Source organism: Coenobita brevimanus, chromosome 29 (assembly GCF_032717465.1).
Source record: "Coenobita brevimanus isolate Jiangsu-jjx chromosome 29, ASM3271746v2, whole genome shotgun sequence".
NCBI classification, from domain to species: domain Eukaryota; kingdom Metazoa; phylum Arthropoda; class Malacostraca; order Decapoda; family Coenobitidae; genus Coenobita; species Coenobita brevimanus.
Window position 1 is genome coordinate 32,207,359 of NC_136982.1, and position 22,033 is coordinate 32,229,391.

Here is a 22,033-nt window from a genome sequence, read left to right on the forward strand (position 1 = left end):
GCCTTGTAATTACAGGTAGTCTGTGTCATAAATCCTGATTACTCCAGAACATTAGCCTACCCCTGTTTCTTCCATATTACCATATATAGCAGATTTTGATTTTATAACATGGGTATTGGGTAATACTGTACTGGTACTTTCCTTTAATTACTGGTTAGCTACCTTTTGTGATACTAGTAAAGAGGCTAGGGGGCATGGCTCCTTTTAAGTGCCTTTTCTCAGATTATTAGGTTCAGTCACACTGTAACTTTTTGAAAGTGTTAACACGAGCACTAGAGCAATAATAACATTTTCTGGAAGACTTTTCCACTTGTTAATTACTCTTGAGTCAAAGAATTTGTTTCTCCCAATTGTTCTGTTTCATGGTTTCTTCGGTTTTAAGATGTGGGCACTGGTACTGTACATAGTGTACTCAGTACTGTATATCCTCATGCACCTCTGGATTGTACTCTCGACACAGGGTATTATATTCAATGTCTTCTTGCTCTCTTGTAGGCTGTCGTGGGTAATCTTCATACCTTCAGCCACAGCCAAGCATATCCTGTCTACTCCCACAAGGACACAACAGACAACACGTGGGAGGTGAAGGATTTTGAATCCTACACTCTTAGCACATTGCAGGTTTCAGACTTATCAAACCTGAATATTGTTGTCATCATAGACAACCCCTTGAAACAGCATGCACAGAGTTGCAACACTGTAAGAACTGCAGATCTCACTCTTTATACTAATGAAAAATCCACACACTGATGTGTTTGGGAGGCTGTACATGCTAATTTTCTTAATAATTTTGTTACTTAAATTATTCATAATTTTTACTTAGCTATTTAGCTGCTTACTGTTGTGCAGAGTCAGTTAGCTACTTCTGTGTCTATAGGTTAGGTTTGGTTGTATGGGCTTCATTAGTGTATATTTTCTAAATTATGCAGCCTATGGCTACTCTATATGAGCATCAGGTAGCACACTGACTCAGTCAAGTCAGCAAGGCACCAAGGCCATATATAAGCACATTGTCATGGGTTTTCAGACAGTCTGCTTTTATTTACCAGAGTGCAGGCCAACCTCATTTTACAGTTGGATTGCGTTCCTGGAAGACCGATTGGCTAACGATCAATTGTAAATCAAATACAGGTATGTTATTACATGAGTTACATGGGGATACATTCCTGGCCAGTGGTCAGCTACCAACCATGTCAAAAACTAAGTTTCCGGCTCACCTAAACAGGTACAGAGTACTGGGTACCATAGTCATTTGACTTCAGTGCACTTCACTTGCTGCCTTAACTCCAACACCACACCTCCACAGCCAAACCCACTGACCCTTCCCACACCATCCAGTCCCCCAACTCCTCCCATTCCAACCCACAGCCAAACCCACTGACCCTTCCCACACCATCCAGTCCCCCAACTCCTCCCATTCCAACCCATCCTAATCCACCTCAACCCTTACCTCCATCACAACCTCCTCCTACCCCTTCCCCTCCACCCACACCACCTCCCCCCTGTGCTGCAGCAGCCGACACACATCGCACACACAACATAAACATCCTTCAGTTAATCATAGATGGCATAAACACCAAAATACATGAACTCACACAATTCATCAAACAACAGAACATACACATTGCCATCTTACAAGAAACAAAACTACACAGAGCACAGAAAACACCGACATTTCATAACTTCACCACCATTCAACGAGACCGGGCCGACGGCGGTGGCGGTGGACTCATCACCCTGGTACACAAATCCATCAACTTTGCAGATACCAGTGCACACACAAAGTCACTTCTCCCCCCACGTGACACCACAACAGAAATACAATCAATTAAAATACGCACTGGTAACAAATCACACATAACAATTGCTAACACATACATTTCCCCCCAGTCGTACCCCACAGTACCACACAAATACTCTCCACAGATACACCACATCACTAACATACCCATCATCATCCTGGGTGGTGATTTCAACGCCAAGTCGTCGGCCTGGCATGTCAGCAACCCTGACAGACAGAGGGCCGGTACTACAATCCCAGACAGATCATCTTTTCATACTAAACAGTCTAGACCAACATACCCATATCCCACACCAAGCCCTCTTCCTCCCATCATCTCCAGACATCACCTTCTGCTCCCCAAACCTCGCTCCCACTACATCATGGAGAGTGGTCAAAACCCTAGGTTCTGATCACCTCCCAGTCATCATCACTACCAAAACCAGAATCACCCCAGCTGGCCACAAACACACATACACTAATTATAAGGGAGCCAACTGGGAGGCCTTTGTAACTGAAACAGAACAACATTTCGAAACACTAACCAGTACATCCATCACAAACATCAACAGCGCTGTGCACACTTTCAATACAATCATACAAAACGCAGACAAAAGACACATCCCTAGAGGCAACAGAAAGAGAGACAACTCCAACTTCACACCAGAAATTCAAGGTCTCATCAGACAATGGGACACACTGCAACACTCCCCAACACCCCATATACAAGACACCATACAACAAATACAAGAACTCAACACTCAGATAAACAGTAAAATATCAGAACAGCAAACACTAAACTGGAAAAATTACCTCCAAACACTTGACCACAAAACAAACATCAGCAAACTCTAAAAACACTAAATAGCATCACACTTTCCAACAGCAACACCACACAATCACTTGCTGCCATCACAACAACAGACACCATACCCTCAAACAAACAACAAGCAAGCACTCTCATCAATCACTTTTCACAAGTCACCCATCTAACCCCCCATCCGGAAGACCGACGTATCATCAGACGTAAGAGACAGTTCCCCACAGACCCAGTCTACGCACCTTTCACTTACAACCAGACGAAGCACATCATTAACAACCTCAAGCACTCACCTGCCTGTGGACCAGACAACATAAGCAACATTCACCTTAAACACCTAGGACCACAAGGCATACAAGCACTCACCAACATATCAAACTACAGCTATTCACACAACATAATACCCAACATCTGGAAGCATGGCAGTATCATCACTATCCCTAAACCCAACAAAGACTCCACATTACCCTCCTCACATCGCCCCATCATACTCCTCTGCACCCCCTCTAAAGCCACTGAACGACTGATACTACAACTAGTCACACCTCACATTCCCCCAGCCCAGTAACAACATGGCTTTAGGCCACTACACTCCACAAACACCCTTCTTACAGACCTTACACAGAGAGTTTTCGATGGCATGAATTCAGCTAGGCCACCACACAGAACACTCCTAGTCACACTAGACATTAGCAAAGCTTTTGATGCCATCCCCCGCCACAACCTCACAAACAAAATACCGTACTCAACACAAAATGCACAATAACACAAAAAGATGCCTGGCAAACTACTTAGCAGGCAGATGTGCACACGTAACATTTGCCGGTCAGTCTTCTAACATCAGAAACTTCACAAACGGTGTCTCCCAAGGATCTGTTTTGTCCCCTACTCTCTTTAATCTATATCCTACATGCACGACATACCCACACACCACAGATACACATAGCTTCCTATGCAGATGGTATAACACTTACATGTACACACCAAAACGCAAACACAGCTGCACACATCATTCAACCTTACCTCAACACACTACACGAATGGTTTGCCACAAACAGGCTCAAAATAGCCCCAGCCAAGTCTACAGTGACTCTTCTCACAAACTGGACAGCAGAACACAGTCACATCCCACACCTTACCATAAACAACACTCCCCTACCACACACATACACACCCAAAATCCTTGGTGTAACATACAATACATCAGTGTCATTTAAACAACACATCACAAACATTAAAAATAAAATAACACCAAGACTCAATGCTTTGAGGTCACTTGCCCATACAACATTCGGACACAACAAAGAAACCATCACCACAGTATACAAACAATACATACGTTCAGTGATGAATTATGCAAGCCCTGCCTGGGCTTCTAACCAGACCAAAACACACTGCAACACTCTACAGACCATACAGAATAAAGCCCTAAAAATAATCACAGGCTGCACAGCTACTACACCCACAGACCACCTACATCAAGAAACCAAAGTCCTCAAAGTCAAGGATCACCTAGACATGAGAGGCACCCAGTTTCTTGCTGCAGCCTCCACAAACCCACAACATCCACTACAGTACATGGCAGCACATCCACCCACACCAAGGAACATCAAAACAACACCCAGCACACGATACCATACACAAATACTGTCATCTCTTCCCCCTCGCCCACCTCAGACCAGCTTCCAGAAGCATATCCACACTCAGATCACTCGCCGCTCCATTCAGTCACTTAAGGCAACACACAGCTGCATGCACGGCCTCCTGACATCCACGCTTCTAAATCCTCTCTTCCTCGTGAGGACAGGGTCCACCTGGCCAGGCTGAGATGTGGGCACCATCCAGCCCTCTTAAGCTACCAGAAGAGGCTGGATGACTGTTGCTGATGCCTGTCCAGGATGCAACACAGCACCCCATACTGTTAAGCACATTATGGAAGACTGCACTGCACACAATCACCTACGCCAACAACACAACATACACTCTTTGAGAGCTCTGTGGGAAAGCCCGGTCTCAGCCATGGCCTTCCTAAGGGACTCGGGGCTGTTCGGCCAGACTGCCTAGGGAACAACTACTGCTACTACTCAACACCACAGTATTGTTCAATCCACTGATGCATCTGATAGTGGCTGAGTTCAAAGGCCATTTTGGAACAGACAAATGACTGTAGACTTGCATGTCAGTGACCACTGAAGCTTCGAAGGTGCTTTAGCAATCATATATGCAAAAGTGACAATCATACATCAACTGATGAGGCTTCATATGGGATCATACAAGTGAAAATGGCTATTATATATTGAAAAATGGGGCTAGAATTATAAATCTGTACTGTAATGTAAACGAAAGATCACGTGTCGGTCAGTCTTATAACAAAGTTGACGTATGCGTAATTAATTTCTTCCACTGATATTCATTATTTCTGATCTATAATCATCAGTAGAGTTCTGCATCTCATTTGTATGTACCAGTACTACTAAAATTTCTCTTCTCACAAACATTTGAACCAACAGAACAGTAAAACCTCGATATAACGGACTGTACTTTTATCAGACTCGAGGAGCCGACCTGACTAAATTCTTATATGTTTTATCATAAAAAAGTCTGATAAAGCCAGAAGCGGTCTGGACTGCCTGACCACTTCAGCTGCATTTACCTTAATAAGGTAAATAAAAGAAATGTTTATCAGCATACAGTACAGTACTAGTACATTATTATTCAGTACCCTCGCGTCCAGCACGGTATTTTTATCAGACACTACTATTGTTGATGTGGATGTGATAGGAAGCGTTGTGAGGAACACACTGAGGTGGTTTGGCCATGTGGAGAGGATGGAGGGTGAAAGACTGACGAAGAGAGTGTATGTGAGTGAGGTGGAGGGTGGAAGAGGGAGGGGGAGACCGAGGATGAGATGGAGGGATGGGGTGGAGAGGTATATGAGAGAGGGGGGTGTGAGTTGGGAGCAGGGTAGTGAAATGGCGGGGGACAGGGCGACTTGGAGGCGATTTGTTTGTGGCCACCCCAAACGGGATTGAGGCGTCTGGCAATAGATAGATAGATAGATAGACTACTATTGTGGTAGGTAGGGACGCTCACCGTCCACTTACTTGATGTAGTGCTTCTGTCGGGTGTCTGCCCTTTCCTCTCCTCCATCCTTCTTTCCTTCCATCCTCTTCTGTCTTTCTTTCCTTCATTCTTTCCTTGTCCTTCTGCCTACGGGTGACTTTACACTCCCTCTTCAGTCTTTCTTTCCTTCATTCTTTCCTCTTCCTTCTGCCTGTGGGTGACTTAACACTGAGTGACAAGCCATGTGTTTCCTGTACATCAGGAAACCATTTACTATGCTGGGTGGTAACCATATAACCAAATTTTTGGCACCTGGTGGTTTAGTGGGTAATTATTGCACTCCAATTGGATTGATCCAGTGAAAGTTTATATCCAAGGCGTGGTTAGGGTTGATTGCTCATGTAATGCCACTTAGGAATGAGCGAGGCTGGTCTCTCTCATCTTAAATGTCGGGACTGGGCTCCTATGCTCCTCATGGAACAGTGTAGGATTGGATGATGGATGGATGGATGGACTACTGTCATACTGGACAAAATCTGTGCTGGACAAACAACAGACCTTTTGGGAAAAATGAATATGGTAATATCAGACAAGCCTTGAAAAAGTCCTCCCCAAATTCATCTTAACTACATTTTAACACAACTAAGATTTTACCAACCTTTATGATGAATGGTGATGGGCTTGTAGAGGGGGAAGGGGGGGTTTCCAAGGCTGTAGGAGGTCCTACTGACCCTCTGGAGGAGGGCCTTCTGGATAATCAGGAGGCCTCTCTGCCAGACAAAAAAAGAAGCTGAGTTCATGTGACAGCAACACTGCAATTTGATTGGCACACATCATGAGTCACGAGGAAGGTGTACTGGATCAGTGTAGCAGTATTGGGGAAATGTTCTTCGGTGTTGGCCATCTTCCTGCATGTGCACAAGCAGTAATACTGGACACAGCATGTCAGTACTAGAAAAGAACTCCTTGGATTTGGCCCACTTTGTGTGGCCGATCCGTACTAGCCTAACAAGTCCCTAGTACAGCAGTATCCCCCCCCCCCCCGACTGTACTGGACGCAAATAGTACAGTACTGGACAAACACGTACTGGATGCGAGGGTACTGTACTGGTACATACTATACCACTTGATTTTTGTAGTAAATGTACAGTATAATACAGTATATTACTCCAATAGTAGTGAAAAACTGTTGGTGCAATCTGGACTAATGTCTGATATATCAGAAAAAATATGGGTTACCAGGGGGAATTCTAAATATTACTTTTATCGGACTTTCCGGAATGGCTTGGGCCCCAATTAGTCCGTTATAGTGAGGTTTTACTGTAGTTTGAATTTCTGCATTGTGGCCCTTTTTTTTTTTTTTTCCCACATAGCCTAGGCTGTCTGGAACTGATGCATTGCTGTATAAGAAAGATTCAGTGATTAATATGGAGGAAACTCAGCCTTGAAATCCAAGCCAGCTTAAAAAAAAAAAAAAAAAAAAAAAAAAAAAAAAAAGACCATTAGATACGTCTGTTGATTATTGTGATAACCTTCAGGCTTGCTGTTGTGCCCCTCCTAACTGGGTGGAGAGGTGCAGCTATGTTGCCCACCTGGGAACCAAACCTTCACACTTTTCCTTTTGCTTTGATGTGGCGAGATACCATCATCCATAAGGGAACGTTGGTTCCCTGTGCAGGATGGCCCAGGAGGTGTGGTTGCTTGCCCGTAGTTGATGGGTCAATTTGGCGAGACTGATGGGATGATCAGCAACAACTTACTGTTTACCATATTTGAAACAGTATCTTACAGTCTGGTAAATGTTTTTGAAATGTTCTTTAAATTTTCATCATATTTCTGTTTTGACCATGAGGCATAATGCAGTTTGACCCATCTTAGCAATGTCACCATGGTGATGTTTTTGGGTAGTTAGAAAAAAAAAAGGATAAACTTTCAGAACATTCAGGAAAACATTATTGTATATTGTAGTTTGCAATATACAGTACAGTATTATGATTTACTATAAGCCAGTTTATTTAGGGACTGATAAAGGTTATATACTAGTACCAGGATCCATAATAGACTCACTGAGGTGTTGGAGGTAGAAATGACCTTTAGGCAGCTGGCATAAAAAGTTCCAGAAGGTACAAAAGATTTTTATTTATTTATTTATTTATTTGTTAATTTCCTGGTACACTGTACCAGGAAATTTTGTTAGTACCGGTATGTAAAGTGTGGTACTGGTAGCTACCTTCCTGGTACCATTAGCAATGGTAAGGCGATTTTGCATCCACTTGTGATACTGTTACTGCATGCACAGATCATCTGTACACAAACACTTATGTAGTGACCATTCACCATCAACGAATACAAAGCTGCAATACTACACCTCACATTCACAGCTGTATACCACACTTGGACACATTACATTATCACTCTTATATCCAATAAATGCATTTACAGACCACAGATGTACACACATTAATATGGTGTAGCTACTGGTACTGCACATACACCATGCCCATGTATATTTACAGACCCTGAATCCTACAGTACCACCCATGGAATTATACCACACACTGGCCTACACATGTTTGCCTTCTGTTTACACATACGTCCTACCTCACCTACATTTACTGGTACCTTATAAATACTGGTACTGTTACACCTCACTTGCACATATTTACCATAGTTACCAGTTTCCAAAATGCTACAATGTGGTACATGGACTTATACAAACTTATACAACACACAGACACACACACACACACACACACACACACACACACACACACACACATTTTTGCATTTGGTACTAGATATTTATGCACATTCATCTTACCTCGCCATTATACATGTCCTTTTACTTTATAAACACACACCACACATGAACATATGATTGAGAAATTGGTTACAACTACAGCAGTTCTTGCTAGGTTTCACAGGGTAGTGCATAAATACACAGTACAGTTATGACGCTATATGATGGAGTTACATCGAGTGAAAACCTATCGCATAATGAATGGTCATATAACGAGTCAGTACTGTATAGGCAAACATGGGTTCAGTGAGGATAGGGAGGGGGCCCTTAATCACAAAACTTGAAATCTAAAATAACTTTACCCATTCATGCAGTACTGTATTTCACACACAGAGAGTTTAACACTTTGATTAAAATTGTTCATTGCACTGTTTGTTGTACACTCGCACTGTTATTTGGCAGTAACAGTGGTTTTTCAGTGGCCTTTCATGCACAAAAATGGAACAAAAGGCAGACAATCAGAGTAGATTTAAACACTGGGCAGCCATCTTGGCTCAACTGATTGGGAAGCATCATTATCTGCCGACTGGAAGGCTGTGTATGCATGGTAGACACGATTTCTAAGTCACAAATTTCAGTTTCTCACAAAAATAAGTTATCACTTTAGTTAATATTGCACAGTGCACTATTTGTTAAGTACCGTACCATACTTGCACTGTTATTTTGGTGATATCTGTGATGTTTCATTGGCCTTTCAAGTACAAAGTGGAATGAAAGACAGATCTATCTATCTATCTATCTGTCTATTGCCAGACGCCATAATCCCGTAAGGGGTGGCCATTTGACTTTGAGTTATTCGTTTTACGGGGAGGGGCACTAACCCTCCACCAACCCACTTGTTGACACTTAGGGAGCACGTATGGTATGGTTATATGGTTACCACCCAGCGTTGTAAATGGTTTCTTGGCTTACAGGAAACCATTAGGCTTGTCACTCAATGTAAAGCCACCTGAAAAGGAAAGAAAAGCAATAAGAAGTGACAGGAAAGATGGGAGAAATAGGAAGAGAGGAGGACAGGTACAGAAAAATAATGATAAAGGCTAGGGAAGAAGTAGGGAGCACTACATCAAGTGAGTGGATGATGGTCGCCACCACCTACCACAGCAAATATAAACACTGGGTGGCCATTTGGGCTCAGTTAGCTGACTGGGAGGCATCATTCTGGCAAATTTGCTATCATTTCACCATTGTTATTTTGAATATGGGTCAAACTTTTTGTTCATCATTAAAGCGATTTATCGCACAGTGAAGTCGTATAATGAGTCCTAATTGTCTACCCTGTACATTATAGAAATCTTACATACCAGTAAAGACATTCATATTGCAGTTGACCATTCCCTTCCCCCCCCATGTTCTGCTAAGTTTCACCTGGACAGCATATGGTACCGTACAGAATTTACCATTCATTTTATATGTACTGTAGTAGTCTGATACAATACTGCATTTATTTATTTTGTTTAATTATGTACTGGTATTTATTTTTATTATTATCTTTTTATTAAGGGGGCTACTGTGACCATATCTTTGATCCCAATTGACCCTGACATTTTGTTGAGCCAAGACAGTCTCATAGCAAGGACTTCTCATAGGGCTCATGAGCCATTGAAGTGATTCTCTATCCTCTTGAACCTTCATGATTGTTCAGAAGCCACTTATCTGAAAACTTGTTGAGTTTCCATTCTTTTCATGAAGAATTACTGATCTGTTAGTGCTAGGTGGGGGCACTCACCATCCACTCACTTGATGTAGAGCTGCCCTCAGGTGTCTGCCCTTTCCTATCTTCCTTCCTTCTCTTTCTTCCTCTTCTGTCTTTCTTTCCTTCATTCTTTCCTTTTTCATCTGTCTATGGGTGACTCTACACTGAGTGTCAAGCCAGATGGTTTTCTGTACACCAGGAATCCATTTACCATACCTGCTACCCTGGATGGTAACCATATAACCAAATTATGGTGCGTGGTGGCTTAGTGGGTAATTAAGGCATTCCAATTGGATTGAACCAGTGCAGGTTTATATCCAAGGGTGGTTGGGGTTTATTGCTCACATAACCTAATGCCACTCAGGGATTAGTGAGGCTGGTCACTCTCATCTTAAGTGTCAGGACTGACTTGCCCAGCCCGGGGTTCCTATGCTCCTTATGGGGCAACACAGGATTAGCTAGATGATGAATGAATGAAATGTTACTGTTGTGTCATCTCACGATTCATACTGGTACTTCTACGCTCTAGTTGCTTGTAACCTGTAGCAACCTTTTCATAACGCTGTCGCACAATATTCTAACCATCAGTAAGTTACACATATGCACTTGTACACAAGAAAGGTGCAGTCATGGTGAACTGATAGCAAGATTTTTAAAAATGTGAATGGATAAAATATCAATCTATCTATCTATTCCCAGACGCCTCAATCCCGTTTGGGGTGGCCACAAACAAATCGCCTCCAAGTCGCCCTGTCCCCTGCCATTTCACTGCCCTGCTCCCAACTCACACCCCCCTCTCTCATATACCTCTCCACCCCATCCCTCCATCTCATCCTCGGCCTCCCCTTCCCTCTTCCCCCCTCCATCTCACTCACATACACTCTCTTCGTCAGTCTTTCACCCTCCATTCTCTCCACATGGCCAAACCACCTCAGTGTGTTCCTCATAACGCTTCCTATCACATCCACATCCACACCACAACGCTCCTTTATATCCTCATTCGTCAGCCTGTCTCTCCATGTGACTCCACAGGCTCCCCTTAAATAACTCATTTCCACTGCTCTCACTCTTGACTTGTGTCCTTCCAACAATGTCCAAGCTTCACTTCCATACGTTAGAGTTGGTATCAGAATACTGTACTGTCATGTAGTAACTTTTTCACTTCCATGCTCACCTCCCTGTTTCTTATCACTGCTTTCAAAGAACCAGCAACCTTTCTTCCCTGTTGTACCCTTTCAAGCACTTCACCCTCCAAACCTCCATCCTTACTCATTACACTACCCATGTACTTAAACGTACTCACATTTTCCAATTCCTCACCATCCAACCTCGCTGTACATTCACTAACTTCACCTCCCTCAAAGACCATCACTTTACTCTTCCCTACATTCACCTTTAGATTCCATTTCTTACACACTCTCCCAAACTCATCCACCAAGCCTTGCAGCTCCCCTTCGTCTTCACTCAACAACACAGTATCATCTGCAAACAACAGTACAGGGAGTTTCCAAACACTATCCTCTCTCACCAGGGCCACTCCAACATCCACTACCCTACCTTGTACCTCTTTTATTACCCCATCCATGTACAGATTGAACAACCATGGAGACAAGACACATCCCTGTTTCAACCCAACTTTCAAAGAGAAAAATTCACTTAGTTCACCATCCACACGCACTGCAGCCTTCGCACCATCGTACATACTCTTCACAGCATTCAACAACTTCCCATCTACTCCATATATTCTTAACACTTTCCACAATCCTTGTCTATCCACCCTGTCATATGCTTTCTCCAAATCCATGAAAGCCGCATACAACTTCTTTCCCTTCTCTAGAAACTTTTCCACTAAAGATCTAAGAATATCTGATTACACAACCTCTTCCCTTCCTAAAGCCTCCCTGTTCTTCTCCAACTAATTTCTCTGTTCTTTCTCTAACTCTGTCAATAAGTATCCTACCATACACTATTCCTATTATACTAAGAAGACAAATGCCCCTATGATTACCACACACTTCTTTTTCCCCTTTTCCGTTGTACAAGGGAATAATTATACCTGAATTCCAATCCTCCGGGACTCTACCTTCCCCCCAGGCCAATCTGCACATCTTCCACATCCATTCTACTACTATCTCTCCCCCATGCTTCAGCATTTCACCACACACTCCATCAATTCCTGGGGCTTTCCCCGATTTAACTTTCTTCATTGCTTCCACAACTTCTATCCTACTGATTTCTTCCTGTCTTCTCACCTTCCTCCTCCTCCCAGCCATTCTCCAGCCACTTATACTCGCATTACTTCCATCCTCTATGTTCAACAATTCCTTCAAGTGTTCTCTCCATCTGCTCACTTTTTCTCCCTTCTCCATTAGTAATCTACCATTTTTATCGTTCACTCCCCTGCTTACTTCACTTCCACCCTGTCTTACTCTTTTCACCTCTTTCCAGAACATTTTCTTACAGTCCCTCCACTTTACACTCAAATTCCTTCCAAATTCCTCATCCACTCTCTTCTTACTCTCTCTTACCAATCTTTTCACCTCTCTCTCTCTTTCTACATATAACTCTCTCTTCTGCCTCTCAACTTCTTCCACGCCCCTATTTCTCATCCATTCATTGTATGCTTTCTTCTTTTGTGCCACAGCCTGTCTCACCTCTTCAGTCCACCACGCTGTTCCTTGCACCCCCCCCTCCGTCTTCTCTTCCTTCCACACACCACATCACATGCTGCACATATTTCTTCTGTAATATCCTACACACACCTTCCATGTCTCCCATCTGCTCCAATTCATATTTGCCCAATCGTTCCTCCACTTCCCTCTTATACTCTGCCTTTTTCTCATCCTCTTGTAACCTTTCCACTCTCCTTGCAACTACTCCTCCTCTCGTCTTTCCCTTCTTCTATTCCTCCATCTTAATTGAATCCTAATTCTGGCCACCACCAAGTAGTGGTCAGAAAGTCCACTCCCCCAACCTGTAGAAGCTCTTGCATCCATTACACATCTTCGCATCCTTTCATCCACACACACATAATCAATCATTGCCTTCCTTTCATTCAGTTCACCACCCACCTTTCTCATCACTCGCCATGTATACCTGTGGATCATTTTATGCCTGAAGAGGGTATTGGCTATCACCAACCCCCTCCCAGCACAAATGTCCACTAACACACTCCCATTCTCATCTATCTCAGCAGGCACACCCCACTCACCAACTATTCCATCCACCTTCACATTCCCAACTTTACCATTCATATCACTGATCAAAAACACTCTTTCATTCCTTCCAAACTTTTCCATGCGCACTTCTACATTTGTCCAGAACTCTTCTCTCACTCTTCTAGCACGATCTTGCGTTGGCGCATACACACACACAATTGCCCACATTTGTATTCCAACTTTCAACTTTACCCACACAATCCTTGACCCAACTGATCCATACTGTCTTATGGTCTTCTTCCATCTTTTACTCACAACTATACATACTCCTTCCTTTGCCCTCTCATTCTCACCTAATCCTGCACATACCCCATCCATACTCCCATTCTCTCACACTTTCTCCTCTCCATTTTGTTTCAGTTATTCCACATACATCCACTTTAGCACCCTCAAGCACCTGGACAATCTCTCTCTCTTTCACCTCATCATTCGCTCCCCTTACATTCCACGTTCTGATAACCATGTCCTTTGTCCGGTCCTTGGTCGTCATCGTTTGGTCAGTCCTTGTCCGAGGCTTCTTGTTTGTTTTTTTAGTTAGTTGTTTTCCGGGGAGGGGCACTAACCCTCCGCCAACCCTTTTAGTCGCCTTTTACGACAAACAGGGATACTGGGGGAGTATTCTTGAAAAAAAAAACTACCCCCAGGGGGTTTGGTAAAAATGGAGGGCCAGATTAGCTCTTGTTGTTGTTGCATAGCCCAGGTCTGCCTGACCAAGCTAACACATTGACCAGAGACAAGCAACTGCTTCTCTGGGCGTAGCCCATAGTTTCCCTACACCATACTATGATGTGCCTGTGTCTTACTGTAACATGTACTGTGCAATGCATCATATGTCAAGTTTGTTGTTTGGGTCTGTGGTATCAGCCAACTCAAATCTAAGCTGATAACTTAGAGGGCTGGGCTGGGTGACATCCTGATCTAAACCTAGCTAGACAAAGTCAGTTACCTCTATTTACAGAAGCTAACACAGGTACTGAAAGTGAGTAGAGGGAATGGTGATACTGATAGCTAGTAAATAAAGGGAGTTGATGATACCTTGTTCATAGGAGCGTGGTAGCTACTTAGTGATCATTATCAGACACAGTACTGGCAGGAAATTGTTGTCACATTTTATAACCAGTGGTACTTATCACCAGTACTGGTATAGCTTGTGATGTATTGTATTTTATATATATTTGGTAGGAGTGGATATTGAGTTGTTTCACAAAAATGCAACCATTACTTGATGTAGCTAGCAATAAACTCCAGCAACTAGTATTATTCAAGGTATAGTGCTGGTACGATACCTACCATATTATTTTTTTTTAATACAGTATTTGCTTAAGATATACTGTATCCAGCCATTTATTAATATTTGCATTTTTTCTTTGCAGATATCGACTATGTCTGAGCAAGAGACCAGCAGAAGTGTGGGGAGCTGCAGCACCTCCAAAACCCAGGGTGGAAACCTGGAAGATACTAGTAAAGGGGACACCACCCAAGGGGCAGCACAGGTAGACACCAGCCAGGGAGTTCAGCAAGAAAGTACCACTCAAGGGGCTTTACAGAGCAGCAGCAACCAAGAAGATAAAAACAAGGGGAGCAGTAATCTAGAAGCAGCGACGAGAAGTAGACAAGAGGGCATTAGTCAAGGAGCAGTAACAGAAAACACCAGTGAGGAATCCTCAAAAGAAAGTATCACCCAGGATCTGTCACAGGATAGCAACCTTGAAGTAGCAGAGATAGATATCAGCCAGAAAGATACCAATCTGTCCAAAGCAGATAGGCCTACCATCCAGAATGATACCAAGCTATCAAAGGTAGATACCAGTCACGAAGATTTGACAGAGAAGAACAACAGCCAGAAAGGTAACAAACTGTCAGAGGAAGATACCATCCAGAAAGATATAAAACTTTCAGAAGCTGATAAAAGCCAGAAAGATACTACACTGTCAGAGGTAGATAGCAACCAGAAAGGTGTCAGATCCAAGGACATTAGTCAAAGTTTCCAGGGGGACCTCAGTCAGGAAGTGAAGCAGGAAATATTATTGGAGGATACCAGGCAAGAAACAAAAGAAACTAGCATCAGCCAAGGTGCACTACAGGGTGACACAAACCAGGAGGGAATACAGAGGAACATCAGCCAAGTAGCAGATCAAAGGGACACCAGCCAAGGTGCAGCAGAAGGGGATATCAAGCAGGGAGACAACAAACAAGACACTAGACCAGAAGTGCTGCAAGTTGATACCAGCCAAAAAGGTATCTGCCAAGGAGATTCAAGCGAAGAAGCAGCACAGGGTCAATGTGGTCCCACACATAGCACCTGCATAAGCAGTGATACTGGAATGGGAAACACTATATTTTCATCTCCAGAAAAAAGTGATAGTGAGGGTGGTGACTTGAAGGATGACATTGGCTGTGATTATTTGAGAAAAGATAGTGGAGAAGGACTATCAAAGAATGCTTCAAGTAGGAATAAGGAGAACATATCTAGTACAAGAGAGAGAATACATTCTAGTGATAAACCTAGCGAGGACAGTGCCACCTTAAGTGGAGGGCTAAAAAACAGTGTTACAGTGTTGAAGAAGAATGGTGATAAGGAAGTACAAGATAGTCTGTCTCACATAGGGAAGAATAAAGCTGAGGATTGTCCTAGTAGCAGTGTAGATGAAGGTATAGATTTACATGATTCAAGTGATGCACTTGAAAATTCAGGTGATGAAGACAACGAAAATATTTTTGAAAAAGCAAAGCTTTGTGATGATTTGTGTGGTGGTGATGACAGTGGTGTTAGTGCAGATGGAAAGAAGGGAGACACAGAAAATACATGTAAATCACGTAATACCTGTGAGACAAAGCTTAGACTGGCCGATAGGCCTATGCATGAAACACAGGAACCAGAAATACTTGCGAGAGGTGAGGGGGTTGATATTTTACCAAAGTGCATTGATGAGCAACAGCATAAGCCAGACTTGAGTAAGGAAAACTCCAGTCAACCATCACAGCTTAACAGCCAAAACATTGCAAAAAGCAACTTGCACACAGAGGGTACCAGTAATCTTGAGGCAGACCATAATAGTGTAGGTGGATGCAGTCTTGGTGTGGTCAGTAGAGACCTGACCGAAAATGGAAATTCTGGTACTGGTGTGGAGGGTTGCAATGTGAATGCACAAGGATGCACTATTGATATGTTGGAATGTAATGTGGATGCAGATTGTTACACTCCGGGAGACAATCTTGTGTGTACAGATGACCCTATACGTGACACTGACTCTGAAGCAGGTGACTCCTGCTGTAGCGAAGACCAAGACCATGGAGAAGCATGTCATGGTGAGAATGGCTGTGTACATGGGGTAGATGGAAATGCCTTAGACCAGAACTGGGACTATGTAGTTGATGAAGAGTTCAATGTGCCCAGGAAACCCATTTTCAATGGCTCTGCAGATCAGCTGGAGAGACGGAGTAGTCTTAAGAGGAAAGCAAGTGAAGAACCAGAAGGTGATTATGCATTATGCTATAGTTTATGTATATTACCAGGTATTTAGAGGTAGTTTATTTATAGCGTAAAGGTTAAACCATGCATGGTAACTTTTTTGTTATCCATAATGATGCATAGGCCTATGCTTCTTCAAATACCGGTGGCTACTTTACCCTGAATTCTGTTCTGTGTGCCGTACTGATATATTGCAAATGTAGATTGCATATAGTATGTATCCTTAAAAAAATGTGTTACCCTCTTACCAAACTTGTCAGAATTATGATTCATAGTGATATGGTTTTGCTTAACCCAAGTCTGTCTGGCCAAGCAAACCCTTCATCCACAAGTAAACAACTGCATCTGTGAGGCCAACCAGCAGGTAGTGGACAGCACATACATTATATAGAGAATTGACTCCCCCTTGTGATAGACAGCACCCAACCGGGGTCCGACTAAGGTCCTTGCCACGGTGAGGTGCAGGGTGTTATGAGGAGTTTTGGCTCTTGGTTAGACAGCCAGGGTACACAGCACCTGTGTATGTGGAAATATTTTGCTTCTGACAGTCACTTGAGGGAATCTTAGGTAGTGGTGATTTGACAGTGAATTTGCTTGGTTATTGGCTGTCATCATCATCATCATCATCATCATCATCATCATCATCATCCGGACCTCCTTTCCCACCCTAGGGCAGGCTGAGGAGTAGCAATGTCCAGACAGCCCAAATTTGCAAAATCTAATGGGCCCCGTTTCCATTCACTCGTCATTTAAGCCCCGGAAATCCTGGCTCTGTCGGATATGCCAAAAACATTCACCATGTTTTGTAGCTTCACATAAACGTTTCCGATAGAGTCAGTCCGGATGCTGCCATGTTAAAAAGGGGTGCCAAATCCCTGATCATGCACTTCTCCTCACAACATTCATCCAGCCAGCTCGATCTTTTGTCAGTTCCCTAGCCTCACTGACTTCCAAACCTCTCTTCCTCAAACACTCAACCACCATATCTCTCCCCCTTCTCCTTGGCCTACCTTACCTCCTCCCTCCGTCAGATTCACTCAGATATACCATTTTCATCACTCAGTTGTTATCCATTCTCTCCACATGACCATACCATATCATTACACTCTCTTTGATTCTGGTGTCCACCGACTTCCTCACTCCACATCTTTCACAAATCACATTATTTTGTCTCCTATCCACCCTCTCTACTTCACATACATTCCTCAGCAGTCCCATCTCCAGTGATCTTATGCTTGACTTTTCATTTTCATGCCACACCATAGTCTCGCATCCTTATGTTAAAGTTGGCTTTAACACTCCTTCATGTAAGCCTCGTGCAGCTGCAACACTCAAGCCTATGTTTCATGTCAAGGTCTTCATTGAACCAGTTACTTTTCTTCCTTGTGTCACTCTACTTTCAACTTCTTTTGCACATTTTCCTCTCTTTTCTATCACTATACCAGGTATTTGAACTCTCTCACCAATTCCATTCTCTCTCCATTCACTGTAACCACAGTGGGAGTCACCTTCTCGCTCAGTAACCATTACTGAACTCTTTTCTACATTTACTCTTAAGGCACGACGCTCACAGACATCAGCAAAACTCAGCTTTAGCCTACCAAGTTCTTGTCCGGTATTTCAAGCAGTACTGCATCATCAGCATACAACAGCTTTGAGATATTCCATCCATCACCATTCATTACTAGCGCCATCCCTCTCTCCATTACTCGTGTCTACTTCTCTCATCATCCCATCCATGTATATATTGAACAACCATGGGGGCATTACACAACCTTGTCGCACACCCACACCAACTGTGAACTATTCACTTAGATGCCCACGAACCTTACACATGCATCACTACCATCTTAAAAACTCTTGACGGCACCTAGCAGCTTACCATCTACACTGTGCATGCGCAAAACTTTCCACAATCCTTCTCTGTCCACTTTGTCGTATGCTTTTTCCAGATCCATGAATGCCATAAACACCTTATGGTCCTTCTCACAAGATTTCTCTGCTATCTGTCTCATTGCAAATATCTGATCCACTCATCCTCTGCCACACCTAAAGCCACCCTGTTCTACTTTCTCTATAATAATTTTTCCATACACCTTCCCTACCACAATAAACTTATGCCACGATAATTCTTGCACTCACTTTGCTCACCTCTGTTTTTGTACAGGGGTACAATCACAGCCTTTTTCCACTTTGCAGGCACAGTTTCACTCATCCATGCATTCTTACATATCTCCAACAAGCACCTTCATTCCACTCCCTCCACTACACTTAAGCATCTCTGCATACACCTCATCAACCCCAGCTGCTTTCCCATTTTTCATCTGCATCACAGCACTCTTCACCTGTGTGAATGTCATGTCTCCTGGCACTGCATTCCTTCTCTGCACACCCCCAAACCAGTTATATTTACAGTGGCTCTGCACTCTCTATTCCCATTCATCAGGCTTTCAAAATATTCTTTCCATCTGGTCCTAACTTCATCCCCATGGGTAAATAATCTACCACCTACATTCTTTACACTGTCACATTTCTTTCTGCTTTCACTTCTACATTTCTGCATCTCTTTCTAGAATAACTTCCATTTTTCAGAGTAGTTTGCATTCATTTTTTTCCTAGATCATCATTTACCTCCTTTTTCCTCTTCACTAGCCTCTTTACGGGCTTCTTGCTCTCAGTATACTCAGTTCTTATTTCAACTGAACCCCTATCCTGTAACCACTTTAGCCACTTCTTCCTCTTTTCCCCCACTGCTTTCTTAACGTCCTCATCCCACCATGCCGTACCTTTCTTCTTTGTTGTTACTTTTGCCTCACCACACACTGCTTTAGCATTCCTAACTAAGCAATCCCTATATGCATTTCACAGGCTGTCCAGATCCATTTCATTCCAGTTCACTGATTCTAACTCCTCCTCTACTTAGGTCCTGTAATCATCTGCCATTTTGATCTTCAGCTTCTCAACGATCAGTCATTCTCCCTGACTGTTCCCCTCTCTCCTGATCCACCTCACTCCTCTCGGCTTGATCTTGCATACCACAATCACATGATCTGACAGACCTCCACATTGCCCTCTCCTGGCAATTGTATAAGCATCCATTCTCATCATCAATCTCTTTACTAGCACGTAATCAGTCAGGCTTCTTTCAGCACAATCCCCATTCCCTCTATACCGTGTATATTTATGTTCAACTTTGTGTTTGAAATACAAGTTACAAATGCACAACCTCCTCTCCCGACACATATCCTTTAGTCGCTTCCCATTATCATTTTCTCCTGGTACTCCATTACAACCCATTATGTCATTTTCAGGACCAGCGCCTACTCTTCCATTCATATCCCCATTACAATCACTTTATAGCTCCTGGGCATTTCTCCCAGTACTTTATCCAGCTCATCCCAAAACCTGTCTTTCTCTCACTCCTGTCCTCACACGGTGCATATGCTACAATCACCGCCACTTTCACCTTCTCAGAACTGAACTTGACATACATACACCTCGAGCTGACACATTTGTAGTCTCTCATTCCACTCTGCCACAGCTCATTCTTCAACAAAGCAACTCCTTCCTTGCATCTTCCTCGCCCATTCATTCCCGATCTCTCACAGTTCACACCCTCCCACTCCTCCACTTCACACCCTTTCATCTTCGTTTCACACAATGACATCACACCATAGCTCACACTTTTCAGCACATTCACCACTTCCACCCTTATGCTTCCCTCATTCACACCTCTCACATTCCACATGGCCATGCGAATCTGCCCATTTGGTTGGGACACTGGACAGGTATTGGTCCCTCCTAGGCTTTGTGAAACAACTGCCATGATTAAGTGATTTTGGATGGGGGAATTTGGGGGACACTTAGTCCTGCCAGAAACCCTGGGTACCGGTACTGTATATGGTTACCAGTCACCATAGTAAATAGTTTCCTGGATACAGGAAACCATTTGGCATGTCACTCACTGTCGACATCATATGGCATCTCTACACTGAGTGAGTGGATGATTGGCGCCCGCATCCACCACTGACCATAACTTTTTTATTTTTATTTATTTTTATTTAGCCTATTTTAAGAATATCTACAGGTATGTTATCAGTGGATGGTAGCTACCATATAAGGAATACAGAAGCTGAGAAGTTTGTAATAGGAGCATGGGCTGTAGGAGTGGGCTGTGGCGCTACAGAACAGATAAGAGACTTGCACAGAGATGTTATGGACATATTCCAAGAATGTACCGTACATTGATAGAATGTCAAAGAAAGCCTTGGATATGGACTGAGCTCATTGTTAGAGGAGGTTGAAGAATTGAATGTTAGGTACTTAATGCAAATAGAGGAGACAGGAAAAGGAGTAACTGAGAGAAGTGTGAAGGGATCAAATAGGTTGGAGACAGTTTTGTCATGGTCAGTCTGACACTACCATATTACGGTATGTGATGCAGTAGCTCTCAGTTATTTGTTGTCACAATATCTGGCCTAGCGCAATATCCAGTAATGCTGGCTTGGCTCTATTAAAGCAATATCCGGCACCAAAATGGGATGTAGCCGGCGGTTCTGTTTAATATCTGGCATTGAGGCATATCAGTCAGCTTGTAATCGGTACCAACCATTGCTGTACTACTGTATTGTATCATTATTTTATTGTATTTGTGCTTAGTTTCATCTTTTACTCATGGGAAAGTTTTTAGGATAGAGAGTAGGGATGGATAATAACAGTATCTGGCTCTACGCTGAATGTTGAGCCGTGGGAGGGTACTGTGCAATATTCAACGTCTCACGTTATTGGGCATAGGGCTTGGCTGAATTACAATGGATAATTGAGAGTTTACTGTATAGTATTTAGTTGAAAATCTGTTTGGGAGTGGATGAGGATGATGGCAGCGGAGGGCGGGAGTCAAGTGGGTCAATGTAGTTTTGTGTTTTCCAATTGCTCATTAGCAAGTGGAAGTTGTCTTGAGCACTTGTCAGAAGGGTGTGTTGGTGAGTCCCTCTGGTGATACAAAAATCCTATAACCACAGCATTGAACAATACCATTATGTTTTATTGTAAAAGACAGCAGTCTCTGATGTATGTGTGTCCTGTAGCTAATCATCATCTCTGATGCAGTCCACCCTGGTTACTCCTCAACAAGGAGAGACCATGACAGAAAACTCCAGACTACCTTATCCTCACATACCACAT

General features: G+C 43.1%; 1 protein-coding gene across 1 annotated transcript in view; it reads left to right on the forward strand.

Moving 5' to 3' along the window:
- The window catches only part of Axud1 (AXIN1 up-regulated 1), a 245,617-nt gene that overhangs the window by 126,500 nt on the left and 97,084 nt on the right, over positions 1-22,033 (forward strand). The window contains exon 2 of the mRNA XM_080268804.1: positions 14,751-16,854. Within this exon, the coding sequence (XP_080124930.1) occupies positions 14,760-16,854 (2,095 nt within the window). The 5' untranslated portion in view covers positions 14,751-14,759. The remainder of the gene's footprint in view (positions 1-14,750; positions 16,855-22,033) is intronic.